General features: G+C 65.2%; 2 protein-coding genes across 2 annotated transcripts; both read left to right on the top strand.

Annotated features, from left to right (window-relative positions):
- Positions 1-9,456: 9,456 nt before the first annotated feature.
- Positions 9,457-10,686, top strand: MZB1 (marginal zone B and B1 cell specific protein). The gene is made up of 4 exons (XM_034067089.1): positions 9,457-9,645; positions 9,889-9,995; positions 10,080-10,184; positions 10,274-10,686. Exons 1-4 carry the CDS (start codon positions 9,457-9,459, stop codon positions 10,443-10,445), a joined length of 573 nt encoding a protein of 190 aa, XP_033922980.1. The 3' UTR covers positions 10,446-10,686.
- Positions 10,687-10,827: 141 nt separating this feature from the next.
- Positions 10,828-14,549, top strand: SLC23A1 (solute carrier family 23 member 1). Its single transcript, XM_034066946.1, has 15 exons — positions 10,828-10,863; positions 11,298-11,373; positions 11,495-11,610; positions 11,686-11,843; positions 11,917-12,005; positions 12,083-12,150; positions 12,217-12,398; positions 12,489-12,609; positions 12,714-12,870; positions 12,985-13,132; positions 13,233-13,338; positions 13,407-13,536; positions 13,707-13,850; positions 13,976-14,071; positions 14,162-14,549. The coding sequence occupies exons 1-15, from the start codon at positions 10,828-10,830 to the stop codon at positions 14,404-14,406; spliced, it is 1,872 nt and encodes a 623-aa protein (XP_033922837.1). The 3' UTR covers positions 14,407-14,549.
- Positions 14,550-14,680: the final 131 nt, after the last annotated feature.

Raw genomic sequence — 14,680 nt, 5'->3', positions numbered from 1 at the left:
GTGGTGTGCACTGTGAGTGAGGGCACTGGGCTCTGGAATGGCTTTAGTAATACACACAGTAGAACTTGAAATCAGAATGGGTTGGGGTGGAAGTGGTCTTAAAACTCATCCAGTTCCAACCCTCTGCCTGTGCCACAGGCTGGGATTCTATAATCCTAAGGGGAAAAAAGGGACATAGTTATAAGGTGCCCAAGGCTGTTCAGTGCTCTTGTCATTTACCAAAGGTAACATGCCCAGGGTCCATACTTCTGAGGTCTCTAAAGGGACAAAGCTGCTCCAGGACACTCCTGTATGCCTGGATCCAGAACCAGCCCTGCAGGACACACCGTGTCCATATCCATGTCAATGGCCACGGCCATGTCTCTGCGTCAATGGGTGCAGGTGCACAGGGGGAATGCTCCATCTTCTTGGGGATACCAAGAACTTCCAGATGGGTTTAGGTATCTATGTAATGATTAAAGGACAGCCACGAAGCCACCTTGCCTGCCCACAAGGTGACCAATGCCTCACACAATGTGAACCCTGCCTCGCACAATGGAGAACCCTACCTCACACAATGGAGAACCCTGCCTCACACAATGGAGAACCCTGCCTCACACAATGGAGAACCCTGCCTCACACAATGTGAACCCTGCCTCACACAATGGAGACCAATGCCTCACACAATGGAGACCAATGCCTCACACAATGTGAACCCTGCCTCGCACAATGGAGAACCCTGCCTCACACAATGGAGAACCTGCCTCACACAATGGAGAACCCTGCTTCATACAATGGAGAACCCTGCCTCGCACAATGGAGACCAATGCCTCACACAACGGCAGCCTCTTGCAGCCTGTGCCATGCAAAATGGAGTCGCGGCTCCACGGCCGGGATCGCAGGAGCCAACGGGAGAGCCGCGGATGTCCCCGGCTCGGTGGGAGCTGATCCCGGTCCTGGCCGTGCCCAGGGCCGGGACGGGGCCGCTCTCCGGTGGCAGCCATGCCTCGGCCCCTTTAAGCCTTGAGAGGGGGCGCGGGGCCTGGAGCCGGTTCGTTGCTGGGAGACGGAGACGGCTCTGCGGAACCGCCATTTGTCCGCGGAGTGCCGGAGATGGCGGCGGGCGGTGAGGCCGTGGGGAGCTGGAGCCGGGAGCGGGGCCGGGGCTGTGACCGTGGGGGGCACCCCCCGTGCTCGGAGGGGCCGGGAGGGCGGAGGGGGGGCCCGGCTGTGGGCACGGGCTGTGGGGCGGGATGCGCGCAGGGCCCGCCCTCTGTCCCGGCCCGGCCCGGCGCTGCCCATGGGCCCGGCGGGGCCGCCGCGCTCCGGGCCCCGCTGTGGGGCGGCCGCTTCGGCCCCGGCATCGGCCCCGCGCCCTGCCTGCACCACGGAGCCTACCGCAGGGAGCCCAGGGCTCGGTCACTGCTGAGCCCCAGCTGTTGGTGTCTGCCCCGGGCCAGCACCTTCCACCCCTGGGTGACATACGGAGCTGCTGGCGTGTCCTGGATGGCCAGACCCCTTCCGAAACCCGTCGGCAACCTCTGCCAGGCAGGGCCGGTGTTTCCTGCTCCTCTGAGGCTGCGGAACGCAGCTCCGGCATGGGAGAGGCACCGCTTGCCTTCATCTCTGCTGCCTCCTGCAAGCTTCCCAGCCGTGGGAGGCGGGCATGCACAGGTCTGGCACAGAAACAGGGTTAATAAGTAAAGGCAGTAGTAAGCCCATAGGCAGCATCGTGGTGGCTTAAATGTAAATCAGTGTTTAATGAACATGTCTGGCTCAACCTGGTCCACCCGTTCTGTAACGTGTTTGTGCCTCGTTCTGCTCCCACACCCCCACCCCGAGCTGCTCCCAGTGGGTGTATTCTGGTGGTGGGAGAACCGCTGGGATCTCCACCGTGTCCTCCTCCCTCTTTCCTGCTTAGGATTCCCAACTCAAACCGCACTGGGGGGATGGACCCAGGAGCAGGAGGTGCAGCCTCTTGGTGTGTTGCTGAGCCAGGGCTGCCCAGCCAGTTCCCTCTGCTCCAACACACCCAGACAGGTTGTTCTGGCAGCCTGGGGATGTTGGAATGAACCTGCCAGGCCAGCAGCCTGTGCTGCTGCCGGCCGTGCTTTTCCCTATGGAGCAGCGGGTGTCCAGGGTCATCCCATCACCAGCAGCACAGGGAGCAAGTGCTGGGAAGCGGATGAGGGGCTGAGCCTCCGGTGGTAGTTTCCAGCCACCCTCACAGCCTCCGGTTTGTCACAGCTGTTGACACCATTTCGGGTTTGGCAAGACCTGGGTATTGGGATGAAGGATGCAGCAGCAATGGGAACTGTGCTGGGAAAGAGGCAGAGGAAGATTTAAAGCTACTCCTTTACATGAGTTGTTGCCCTAAATCTGCCTCACATAGGGCAGCAGGAGCTATAGGCAGAGGCATGAGGCCCTTTCCCCATGTGCCCAGGGATTGCTGCAGGGATCCTCCCACAGCTCATGTTCCCCTTGTACCTCCTCTGCCCTCCCTCCTTGCCCCAGCAGTGCCACCCCAGATGTACCAACTGGACCAACCCCTTCCCACCAAGTGCCAGTGGCACTGGGAAGCTGGGCATGACCCTTGGCAGAGGAGAGGGAATGAAACAGCATCTCTGGGATCTGGACCAAGGGATCAGCTCGGCCCGAGGGGACCTTCAGCCCCTCTGGCTGTACATCCAAACCCAGGAGCAGGTGGGATGTGTGCTCATCCCCACAGTGCTCCCGCTGTGCCTCACAGGGCTGGAGCCAGCAGTGACTCAGCAGGCGCCTGCTGGGCTGTGCTGGAGCAGGAGCCAGACTCTGGGATGCTCCAAGGACCCCTCACATCCAGAGGGGTATGGAGCACCCAAGCAGCAGCCCAAGGTTTTGGGGTGCACTGAGCCATGCAGGGGGCTCCTCTGCTGCAGCCACATCCCACTGGCTCCCTGCAGAGCTGGGCTATAGGGACTGAGGCCACTTGCACAAGGATACTGTGATGGCAAGTGCTGCCCATAGGCAGGTCTCCTCCCCTCCTCATGGGCACAAATGCCACCTGCAAGCACAGCTCTGCTGGGCAGCAAGGGGTTAAGCACCACAGCAGCTACCATGGGAGCCTTCCTCCTTGCCAAAGTTTAAATTTAGTCCCTGCATGAACCCAGAGGACTTGGGCATCGGGTTGCTCCGGGTCTGGCAGTGCCGGGAAGCACCTGCTGCGGCTGCCGTGCAGTGAAAATCCCCCTCCAAAGCTAGGACTGGGCTCCAGCGGCAGCAGCAGTGGGGCCGGAACGCTGCAGGGACCCTTGTGCCATGCCAGGCACCAGCAGCCTGCTCTGAGTGTCCCCAGACAGGCCAGTCCTACCTGTGCATGGTTCAGCTCCTGTGAGTCCCAGAGGTGCTCGGTGCCTGCTTTGACCTGAAGCCTCAAGTTGGCTCCTGGCTGCTTGTGGCTAATAATGGGGGAGCTGCTGCTTGGGGCAGGGTGGGGTTGGGGGAAGCCCCCACGATGAGACCAGTGCAGTGAGGCAGGCAGAGGCACTGGGAACTAGTGATGAGCCGTGATGGGGATGTAGCAGCAGCCTGGGGCTGCGGCTGTGCCCTGCAGGGATGGGACGTGCCTGGAGTAGTCTGCGGGTCCCCCAGCTCCTGCTGCAGTCAGGGGCACCCATCCGGGTACCCCTAGGGGGTGCGGGGTGCTCTGGCACCTCACCTGTGGGGTTGGGGATCAGCGGTGTGGGTGTGGGGCAGGGGATGGTGCTGGCAGCCCCCCGGCAGCCCCCTAAGGCCGGGGGTGGTGGTGGCATCTCGGCAATGCGCTTGGCATCGCCCGGCCCGAGCTGGCGCTCGCACATGTCCATGTGATCAAGGGGCTGCTCAGTGCTGCGCCGGGTCCAGCGGCCGTGAGGGTGAGGCAGCCAGAAGGTCGAGCCGGCGTCCCCAGCACAGCGTCCCCGGCACCGGCTGGCACCCCTCGGGGTCACCCCTGCCATGATGCCCCGCGGGAAGAGGGACCCGGTGCTGCTGTCCCACGCCGAGCTGCCCGGCACCGATGGCGAGGGCGGCCGCAGCAGCGGGGACGGCCGGCGCTCCGTGTCCGAGGAGGAGGAGGGCCAGCTCCCCGGCCTCCCCCGCGATGACCTCGCCAAGAGCATGTCGGGCTCCTCCGTGTCCTCCTACCACTCTGCCCTGTGCTCCGACGGGACGGAGACCTTCAAGGACTGCCTGGAGTTCCTGGACGAGGAGGGGGGGACCCTCCCCAGGGCTGCCCCCAGCGTCCCCCCGCCGCCCGGCCCCCTCGCACACCCGCGACAGGCTCAGCTGTCCATCGCAGCTAAGAATAGCCCAGCGCAGGGGCAGGGCGGCAGGATGGGTCCCCTCGGTGGGGACCGGCAGGCTGTCACCACCACCACCAGCAGCAGCGGGGAGCTGGCTCTGCCCAGGGGGATGCTCGGCGAGGGGCCCAGCGATTCGGATGAGGTGGACGGCGAGGTGCGGGCGCTCACGGCCAGGGCTTTCCGGAGCATCTCTGGTCCCCCCGGCTCCCGGCTCGACATGTGCAGCTCCCACACCTCCTCCAGCCTCTCCAATTCACTGTCAGAGGACGGCGGGCGCCCACGGCGGTGGCCGGTGGCTGGCGGCGAGCCCCGAGGCACCGCGGCACCTCTCCATGGCAGGGTGTGCTGGCCCTTCCCCGCCGGCATGGATGGGGAGCTGCTGGGCTTGCTGGGGAAGGAACAGTTTGAGTGTGTAGATGTGGAGCTGGAGAGCAGTGAGGCCAGGAAGGGCCACGGCAAGAAGAGGACTGTCCCGAAGCGGCAGATCCTGCTGAAGAGAAAAGAGAGGAAGGAAACAGGTTTTGTCCCCCGGGTGGAGGCCCCGGCCCCCCAGCCAGTGCCCCCTGCCAGGAAGGAGCCCCCCAGCAAGGGCAGAGGCATCGGTGATGACTTCAGGCTCAACTACAAGCAGTTTATGAAGACAGCTTCCCTGGATACCGACAGCAACAAGACCAGGGCAGCCTCTTGCCTGGTGAAGAACGTCCTCGCCAAGAAAATGCAGTACGAGCAGAGGATCAAGATGGAGCAGAAGGGGCTGCAGGGCAGCTCGACCTCTTCGGGGCCATCCTCCGCCGGCACCGACCTGCTGGGTGACGGTCTGGAAGGCAAGTCCAGCTCCTTATCCCGCTCCGACTGCAGCTTCTCAGCGGAGGACTTGCGGGGCGGCAGGATGCCGGTGGTGCCGGTGGCCATGGGGGACGCTGCCACCACCCACCCCACCAAGGGGGTGGTGCTGAGCAAGGCGAACAGGGAGAACGTCTGCAAGCTGAAGAAGACCTTCAATGAGCTCAACGAGAGGATCAAGTACCAGGAGGTGATGGAGGGACACTGGCTGCCCGGCACCACCGAGGAGCCTCCGCCGGAGAGGATCCGCTACCGGCAAGCACGTGCCTTGTTCGAAGCGCAGCCTGGGGTGGGGAAGGTGCTGGATGTCGCCCCGAAGTTTGGGAGAGCTCCGAAGCCGTGGCCCAGCCTGAGGCAGAGAGCCATCTGCCCCGGCCACCCCCCGAGCCTGCCCCCCGAGCCCGACCCCTTCCCCGCTGTGCCCCCGCGCCGCACCTTCACCTCCCGTGCGCAGGACGTGAGGCTGGTGCCGCAGAACCGACACGAGGAGAAGCCGCCGGCGGCTCCGCGCCAGGCCCCCAGCCCCCCGGCACGACGGTCCCCGCCGCCCGTGCCCCCTAAGCCGGAGGAGAAGGGGAAGGGCCGCATCCCGCAGCCCCGCGACGTGCGCAAGCTGCTGAAGAGCAGCTACAACCTCAGCTTCGGGACCTCCGGCGCATCCCGCGGCCCCGCGGCCCCGGTGAGCAGCACGGAGCCGGCCCCGGCCGCCCCGCTGGTGATCCACTGCAGCTCGGTGTGCCGCCGGGAGCCAGCACCGCAGCCGGGACACCGGGAGCTGCCGGCAGAGCCAGCCCCGCTGTGTGCCCGGGGCAGCCGCTCCTCACCCCCGCGCCGCTCCCCCGTGCACATCACCAGGGTCCAGGCCACACGACGGGGTTCGGCTGCCGCGGAGGAGCCGCCGGTGTCCCCCCCTCGCCGGGAGCGCAGCGAGCTCCGGGTCCCACCGCGGGCAGCGACGGCCGAGGGGGTGCCCCACATGGAGACCCACCTCCACGTGCTGGTGGGCCCAAGGTCTGGGGATGGGCTCCCGGCTCAGAGCACCGCGGTGCTGCGGACAGAGAAGACCGTCCTGCTCCCTCCGCCACCCCCGAGCCCCACGGAAGGACACGGCCCCGGTGGCCCCGGAGGGCTCCCCGGCAGCGGTGACCCCCGCTCGGGATCGGTGTCCGGCAGCACCGCGCACCCGCAGCCGGCAGCAAGGAGCGCACCAGAGCCGCCTGCGAGGGAGCAGGGGCAGCACCAGGGCCGGCTGGGGTCGGTGCAGAGCTGCGGCTCCGCCGGTGTCCCCGGCCCCGTCGCCCCGTTCCGAGGTGGGGAGGGCGCTGAGGCTGCTTCCACCCGGCTGCCGGAGCGGAGGGAGCCCTGGGACCGTCCCCCACCGTGGCCGGCAGCCACCGAGCCGGTCCCTGCTCCGGCCGAGAACAACAACTACTTGGCAATGCCTGAGAAACCCCCCAAACCCGCTCCGGTGCCACCGCTGCCCTCGGTCCCCAGCGCAGCCAGCGGGTCCTTTGGGACCCGTGCACTGCCCAGCCTGCCCACTGCACCCTTTGGGACCCCTGCAGTCCCTAACCCAACCAGTGCACCCTTTGGGACCCCTGCAGTCCCTAACCCAACCAGTGCACCCTTTGGGACCCCTGCTGTCCCTAACCCAACCACTGCACCCTTTGGGACTCCTGCAGTCCCTAACCCAACCAGTGCACCCTTTGGGACTCCTGCAGCCCCTAACCCAACCAGTGCACCCTTTGGGACCCCTGCAGTCCCTAACCCAACCAGTGCACCCTTTGGGACTCCTGCAGTCCCTAACCCAACCAGTGCACCCTTTGGGACCCCTCCAGTCCCTAACCCAACCAGTGCACCCTTTGGGACCCCTGCAGTCCCTAACCCAACCAGTGCACCCCTTGTGACTCCTGCAGCCCCCAACCTATCCAGTGCACCCTTTGGGACCCCTGCAGTCCCCAACCCAGCCAATGCACCCTTTGAGAGCCCCTTGGTCCCCAACCTGGCCAGTGCACCCTTTGGGACCCCCTTGGTCCCCAAGCCAGGCAGTACATCTTTTGGGACTACCACAGTCCCCAGCATGGCCAACTCATCCTTTGGTTACCCATCAGCCTCCAGCCTGGCCAGCATATCATATGGGACTCCCTTGGTCTCCAACCCCACCAACAAGTCTTTTGGGACCCCCTTGGTACCCTACCCAGCCAATGCATCCTTTGGGACCCCTTTGGTCCCCAGTCTGTGCAGTGCATCATTTGGGACCCCTTTGGTCCCTAGTCCATCAAGTGTATCCTTTGGGACCCCCTTGGTCCCCAATCCATCCAGCACATCCTTTGGGACCCCTTTGGTCCCTAACTCAGCCAGTGCATCTTTTGGGACCCCCTTGGTCCCTAACTCAGCCAGCGCATTCTTTGGTACCCCCTTTGTCCCCAATCCATCCAGCACATCCTTTGGAACTCCGCTGGTCCCTAACTCAGCCAGTGTTTCTTTTGAGAGCCCCTCTGTCTCCAGTCAATCCAGCACATCCTTTGGGTCCCCCTTGGGCATCAGCCCAGTTCCCACTTCCTTTGGGCACCCATCAGTCTCCAGCATGGCCAGCTCATTCTTTGGATCCCCGCTGGTCCCCAACCCAGCCAGTGCTACACTGGGGGCTGGTGTGTGTCCCCTGCCCAGTGGGGAAGTGCCCTGGAGCAAACCCAGCCCCAAACCCCACCTGCCCCCCGAAGGCCTGGTGGCTGCAGAGCACCCAGTGCCCTCATCCCAGCCTCAGCCTCGCCTCGAGGATGCTCCCCACTTCCTAAGGAGGACTGACGGCACCTCTCCAAGCAGTAAGAACACACCGAGCTCCATGAAGCCCTTCGCTTCCCACCTGCCCACACACCGGAGGATGCTTGTGGATCCCGACAGTGGGAAATGCTACTACATGGAGCCCCCACGGCAGCCCCAGCTGAAAACACTGTATGACCCCGAGACCGGGCAGTACCTGGAGGTGCTCGTCCCACCAGTGGCATCACACACTGGGCTCTACCAAGCTCCTTACAATCCCCTGGCCGTGTCACCGGGGGTCTATGGCCCACCCTATGTGCCCTACAGCGGCTTCCAGGGGCTCCCAGTACCCCCAGCACCCTCTGCCCCATCTCCAGTGCACCCTGACCCGCCGGCTGCTGACAACACCAGCTTCTCTGGGACCTTCAACTCTGCTCCCAAGGGCGAGGGGCCTCCCGCTGCTGGGGGTGCTGACTGTGGGTACCTGGAGAGCCTGTACTACATCCCCACAGGGATGCGGGCCAGCCCCGGCCCCAGCCAGCCCCCTGCCCGTACCAGCCCTGCCAGGCCCGAGCCGGGACCGCTGCTCCGGATGTGATGGTCCTCAATGGACCTACATGGCCAGGCTTCAACCCCAGTGTAAGCATCATCCCCAGCATGGGAGAGACCTGCTGCCCATGATGGAGCTGCTGAGGAGCAATGGGCACTGGCTGGACCTCAATGGACCGCATGGGAATGGGGAGGAAAAGCATTTCCCAATGTGAGCACATGGCAGCCCTGGGGGCCAGCAAAGGGATCAGATGCACGGCCCCAGCTTTCCCAGTGCTGCTGGTCCTGTCCCAAGGAAGACTTGGGCTGCTTGACACAGGAGGATGATGGCCACGGCTGCAGCACAGACACCCTGGAACAACAGGAAAGATGCTGAGACACCATTAAATGTTCCATCTTCATCCTGTATTTGTGTGGTCTGTAAAGGGGGTCAGGGGCTCCCGCTGGTGTTTTGGGGGGCTGAAGGACCTGAGCATTGCAGTCCGTCCATGTCCATCTGTCCCAGAGTGTCCAAGGGGAGCAGGTGGGGGTTCTGTGGTCATCAGTAAGCCCTGAACCCAGCCCTTGAACCCCAACCCTGAACCTCAGGCCTCTGATCTGAGTCCCCAGTCCTGAACCCCAACCTCAGCACCGAAGCTCAGTCCTGAACCCCAAATCTCATCCCTAAGATGTAGGCTTGAACACCAAACCCTGATCCTCAACCCCCAGTACTGAACCCAAACCCCATCCCTGACCCACAAACCCAGCCTTGACCCCGTCCTTGCGCCCCAAGCCCCCACCCCATCCCCATCCCAGGCAGGATCAAACCATCCCAGGCTCAGGCCTGGACCGAATCACACCAAACCCCTCCCCGAGCGGGGCCAGGGACACCCCATGCACTGAGCCCCGACACCGCGGGGACAGCCACGTCAGCCGGATGCAGGTGCCTCAGCCATGCATCAGTGCCTGGGGATTTATATGGGCCCCGCACCCCCCCCCCGGCCCCATTGCACCAGGCAGGATGTGGCCGGCGCTGCTGTGGATGGTCCTGAGCCTGCTGACAGAGATGGGAGGGGAGGGGATGTGCGGGGACCCCCCCCCAGCCCTGACCCACTCCATCCCTGCACCCCAGCTCAGCACCGAGGAGCGGCTCTCACCCCACATGCCCCAGTCCCTGCGCTGCGATGCCTGCCACGCCATTGCCTTCCAGGTGGGGAGATGGGAGATGGGGCCCAGCACCGGCAGTGAGAGCCCCACAGGGATGCTCTGCTGGACCCCCAGAACAGCCCTGTGGGGCCAGTGAGCTCCCTGCTCATGGACCCACCATCCCCATGCAACAGTGCTTCCACTGCTGGGCCTCAAGGAAGAGGATGCAGACCCATGCGCACTGGGGCGCAGGGTCATGGGGAGGCTGCCACCCTCACTGGCCCATTTCTGCCCTTTTTCACCCCAGATTGAGGAGCAGCTGAGCAGGGCAGAGGGGAAGGTGGGCAAGAAGGTGCTGAGCGAATCAGACTACCTGGAGGTGCTGGAGAGGAGCTGCTCGCAGGGCTGGGAGAGGTGAGCAGGGTGTTCCTATGGGGCGTCCATGGGGATGGGGTGCCCCAGAGATGGGGTCTCACCATCCTCTTCCTCTCCCTGCAGCTATGGGGTGCAGGAGGTGGATGGGGAGAAGCGTCTGACGGGGCCGGGGCTGCCAATGCAGGAGCCCATGAGTGTGATGGTGACGGGGGGACCCTGGCCGGGCAGGTAAGGGGGGGTTGGCAGTGGGGGGGGTGCCGGGCACTGTTCCCCCCATGGCAGGGGGTGCACTGTGCCCCACACGTGTCTCCCCACAGGCTGTCCAAGATGTGCCACGGCGCCGTGGGGGAGCAGGGCGAGGCTCAGGTCTATGGGGCGCACCGACGGGGCCCGTCCGCGCTGCGGGAGCTGCTGTGCCATGGGGACAAGGGGCCCTGCCCCAGCAGCAAGGCCGGGGGGGCCCCCCCCAAGCTGCAGAACGAGCTGTAGCCCTGCTGCGGTTAATGCTTAATGCCCCAGCGACCTTCGGAACCGACCTCGGCCGCAGATGGAGCCGCCGCTCCGGGGGTGGGAGCTCCCATCGCCGGTGCCACCGCGTCCCTCCGTGCCCGGCGCTGCCATGGGGAGGCCCCAGCCCCGTGTCCCTGCCCCCCAGCGGGGCTGTAATGTGTGACCAGCGCGGAGCTGCGCGCCCGCGGTGCCAGCCCCTATTAAAGGAGTTAATGGCTGATCCCCGGTTTCACAACCCGCAGCCAATGGTGGCCTCGCTGTCTGCCGCCCTGTGCCACGGTCCGGGTGGGGACTAAAGTCCTTCCCGTGGCCATAAAACCCCCGTGCGGTGACATCGCCGCCGGGGCCGCATCACCGGAGGATGGGGACGCGCTCCGGAGACCTGGCTCAGCCCCAGGTGAACGCAGCCTCTGACACCATCCCCATCCCCATCCCTGTCCCCTCTTCAGCTGTATCCCAGGCAGCAGGGAGGGAGGGGGGTGACTGGGGACACTGGAGGCCCAGTGGTGGCAGCTCAGGGCTGTGGTGCCCAGCAGAAGGCAAAGGATGGGGTGAGCCTGGGGGCTGCGGTGGAGCCCGGGACCAAGGGGAGGCTGCAGGTGGGACCGGCTGTGCCACCCTTGCTGGCAGCGTGTCCAGGCCCCAGGGGCAGAGGGGACCTCCCTCCACCCTCCCCTGGGGACGAACCCTCAGGTGGGTCTGGAGCCCAGGCCCCTCTCTGGGGCCGGAACCGCCGCACTTCGGAGCCGCAGCCCTCGTGTCCCCAGGGCAGAGCCCGGTTCCTATGGGACACCAGGGACAACACTGACTCCTCCTCACCCTCACTGCCAGAATGGGAGCCTGGCTCCCACCCCCACCGGCCCCCCCTGTCCCCCCGGGAAGGAGCAGCCTGCGGAGGGCAGGGTGAGTACCGGGGCACCCCCGAACCCTCCTGCACTGCACTATGGACACCGGGAGCGGGACCCCCCATCCCTGCGGGCGCAGGGGGTCACTGCGGGCTCCCTGTGCTGAGCTGGGGCTGAGCCGAGTCCCCACACGCCAGGACCCCAAGGAGGGCTCCAGGCCCCCCCGGCCGGAGCTGGACATGCTCTACAAGATCGAGGACGTGCCCCCCTGGTACCTCTGCATCCTGCTCGGCTTCCAGGTACGGCCTGGAAGGGGCAGCCCCCGTGGGGCCCTGCTCCGATCCCAGCCCCCTGAGCCCCCCGTTCCCCCCCAGCACTACCTGACCTGCTTCAGCGGCACCATTGCTGTCCCCTTCCTGCTGGCCGAGAGCCTGTGCGTGGGCAAGGACCAGCTCACCGTCAGCTACCTCATCGGCACCATCTTCACCTGCGTCGGCATCACCACCCTCATCCAGACCACTGTGGGCATCAGGTAGAGCCGCGGTGCTGGGGGGTCCCGCTGCTGCTCCGCAGGCCATGGGCACAGCATCCCCTGTCCCCCCCAGGCTGCCCCTGTTCCAGGCGAGCGCTTTGGCTTTCCTCGTCCCGGCCAAGTCCATCCTGGCCCTGGAGAAGTGGCGCTGCCCCCCTGAAGGTGAGAGCAGAGTGGGGCAGGGGGGTTCAGCTGCTCCCCCCCCATCCAGGCACCACCTCATCCCCCTCCATCCCCAGAGCAGATCTACGGTAACTGGGTTCTGCCTCTCAACACATCCCACATCTGGCAGCCCCGCATGCGAGAGGTACAGCCCCCCCCACCCGGGACCCCCGGGTGCCCCATAGCACACTGAGCCCTGCCCTCCCTGCAGATCCAGGGAGCCATCGTGGTGTCCAGCCTGGTGGAGGTGGCCATCGGGCTGCTGGGGCTGCCCGGGGCACTGCTCAGCTACATCGGGCCGCTGACCGTCACTCCCACCGTGTCCCTCATCGGGCTCTCGGTGTTCCAGGCAGCCGGCGAGCGGGCCGGCTCCCACTGGGGCATCGCTGCTCTGTACGGCTCGGGGATGGGGGGACAACGGGGTCGGGGTGTCCCTTGCGGAGCCCAGGGTATGAGGGGGCTCCTGCGTCTCTCTCCCCCCAGGACCATCGTCCTGATCGTGCTGTTCGCGCAGTACCTGCGGCACGTCCCCATCCGCCTGCCCGGGTACCGGCGGGGCAGGGGCTTCGTGCTGCTCCGCATCCAGGCCTTCAAGATGTTCCCGGTAGGGGCTGGTCTGGAGCCGCCAGGTCCTGGAGCATCCCCCAAACCCCCCCTGTGTCTACACACGGGGGATGCAGGGGGTGTGCCCGGTCCGTGCCCCTGCAGATCATCATGGCCATCATGGTGGTGTGGCTGCTCTGCTATGTGCTGACTCGCACCGGCGTCTTCCCCAGCGAGCCTGAGGCCTACGGGTACAAGGCCAGGACGGATGCAAGGGGGGAGATCCTGTCCGTGGCACCCTGGTTCCGGGTGCCCTACCCCTGTGAGTGCCCCTTCAATGCCCCTTCACCCTGGGGTGCAGCATCAGTTGGGCTGGGGAGCACTGGGGGGGCAGGTTTTGTGTTGGGACCTTGGCATCGTGCTCTGCCCCTGGCAGGCCAGTGGGGTCTGCCCACGGTGACCTCGGCAGCAGTGCTGGGCATGTTCAGTGCCACACTGGCAGGCATCATCGAGTCCATCGGGGACTACTACTCCTGTGCCCGGCTGGCAGGAGCCCCCCCGCCCCCTGTGCATGCCATCAACAGGTACAGCAGCTGCCCCCGACCTGGTACCCTGCTCGTGCCATAGATCCCTGTGGGATGGGGCAGGGATGCTGTATGGGAACCAACCTGTTCATGTTCCCAGGGGCATTTTCACTGAAGGCATCTCCTGCATCATCGCGGGGCTGCTGGGCACCGGCAACGGCTCCACCTCCTCCAGCCCCAACATCGGGGTCCTGGGCATCACAAAGGTACCAGGGCCTGGGCTGGGCCCCACTCAGCCAGGGGACACTGTCACCCACTGCCCATCTCCATGCAGGTGGGGAGCAGGAGGGTGATCCAGTACGGGGCTGGGATCATGCTCCTGCTGGGCACCATCGGGAAGTTCACAGCGCTCTTCGCCTCCCTGCCCGACCCCGTCCTCGGGGGGATGTTCTGCACCCTGTTCGGTAACCTCACTGCAGCACCCCTCAAACTGCTGTCACCTGCACCCCGGGACCCTTCCCTGCAGGCTCAGGGGATGCTGGGTGGGCTTTGTGCCACCAGTGCACCCCGATGCCGGCTCCTGGCCGGCAGCAGCACCACGGGCACCTCCAGCACAGCCGTGTCTCCATGGCAGGTATGATCACAGCCGTCGGCCTCTCCAACCTGCAGTTTGTCGACATGAACTCCTCCCGCAACCTCTTTGTGTTGGGCTTTGCCATGTTCTTTGGGCTGACGCTGCCAAACTACCTGGATTCCCACCCCAAGGCCATTAACACAGGTACCCCCTGCCATGGGGAGCCCCAATGCTGCGGCTCTGGGGAGCAAGGAGGGCAGATCCATGGGTTAATGAGATGAACCTGGCTCACCACAGCATGGCCCCATTCAATCCCTGCCCTCTTGCAGGTGTCCCTGAGCTGGACCAGATCCTGACGGTGCTGCTGACGACAGAGATGTTCGTCGGGGGGCTCATTGCCTTTGTCCTGGACAACACCATCCCAGGTAATGGAAGCACAGGGGAACACAAGGGGTAACTGAGGGGCTGGTTTGGGCTCACAGGGCCAGGGGTCTGACCCGGCCCGGCTGCCGCAGGGACACAGGAGGAGCGAGGGCTGGTGCAGTGGAAGGCGGGTGCACACTCGGACAGCAGCTCCAGCGCCAGCCTCCGGAGCTATGACTTCCCCTTTGGGATGGGTGCTGTGCGGCGCAGCCGGTGGCTCAGGCGGGTCCCCATCTGCCCCCTGTTCACCGGGTTCAAGGCCCGGGTGAGGGGCAGCACTGCGGCCATGGACGTGCAGGACGTGGCCGATGGGGTCTCGGTGTGCACCAAGGTGTGAGTGAGGGGAGGGCTCACACCCCAGTGCCGGGGGAGCTGAGCCCCATGGGTGCTGTTGGGGCACCAAAGCAGAGGCTTCCGGTGCCCATCTCCAACACAGGATTAGGGAATCTCCAAGCTGCCCTTTGGGGACAGCCCAAGCTCCCGGGTGCCAGCCTGGTGACCATGGCCCCTGGGGCACTCACCAAGCTTCGGCTGCTGGAGCTCACTCAGTCTGAAGCTCATCAGACACCATCAGAGCCATGGACTGTCCCGCGGTGCCCTTGGCTTCAGCA

The sequence above is a fragment of the Melopsittacus undulatus genome, chromosome 10 (genome assembly GCF_012275295.1).
Source record: "Melopsittacus undulatus isolate bMelUnd1 chromosome 10, bMelUnd1.mat.Z, whole genome shotgun sequence".
NCBI classification, from domain to species: domain Eukaryota; kingdom Metazoa; phylum Chordata; class Aves; order Psittaciformes; family Psittaculidae; genus Melopsittacus; species Melopsittacus undulatus.
Note: the sequence above shows the minus strand (reverse complement) of the source record. Positions and strands in the feature narration are given on the sequence as shown.

What these genes read in the sequence shown, in the direction of transcription:
- SLC23A1 (XM_034066946.1), top strand. Translation starts at nt 10,828, where the DNA reads ATGGGGACGCGCTCCGGAGACCTGGCTCAGCCCCAG. An exon ending in GATGTTCTGCACCCTGTTCG is followed by an intron (nt 13,537 to 13,706) that starts GTAACCTCACTG and finishes TCTCCATGGCAG; the next exon opens with GTATGATCACAGCCGTCGGC. An exon ending in CCCCAAGGCCATTAACACAG is followed by an intron (nt 13,851 to 13,975) that starts GTACCCCCTGCC and finishes GCCCTCTTGCAG; the next exon opens with GTGTCCCTGAGCTGGACCAG.
- MZB1 (XM_034067089.1), top strand. Translation starts at nt 9,457, where the DNA reads ATGTGGCCGGCGCTGCTGTGGATGGTCCTGAGCCTGCTGACAGAGATG. An exon ending in GCCACGCCATTGCCTTCCAG is followed by an intron (nt 9,646 to 9,888) that starts GTGGGGAGATGG and finishes TTTTCACCCCAG; the next exon opens with ATTGAGGAGCAGCTGAGCAG. An exon ending in GGGGGACCCTGGCCGGGCAG is followed by an intron (nt 10,185 to 10,273) that starts GTAAGGGGGGGT and finishes GTCTCCCCACAG; the next exon opens with GCTGTCCAAGATGTGCCACG.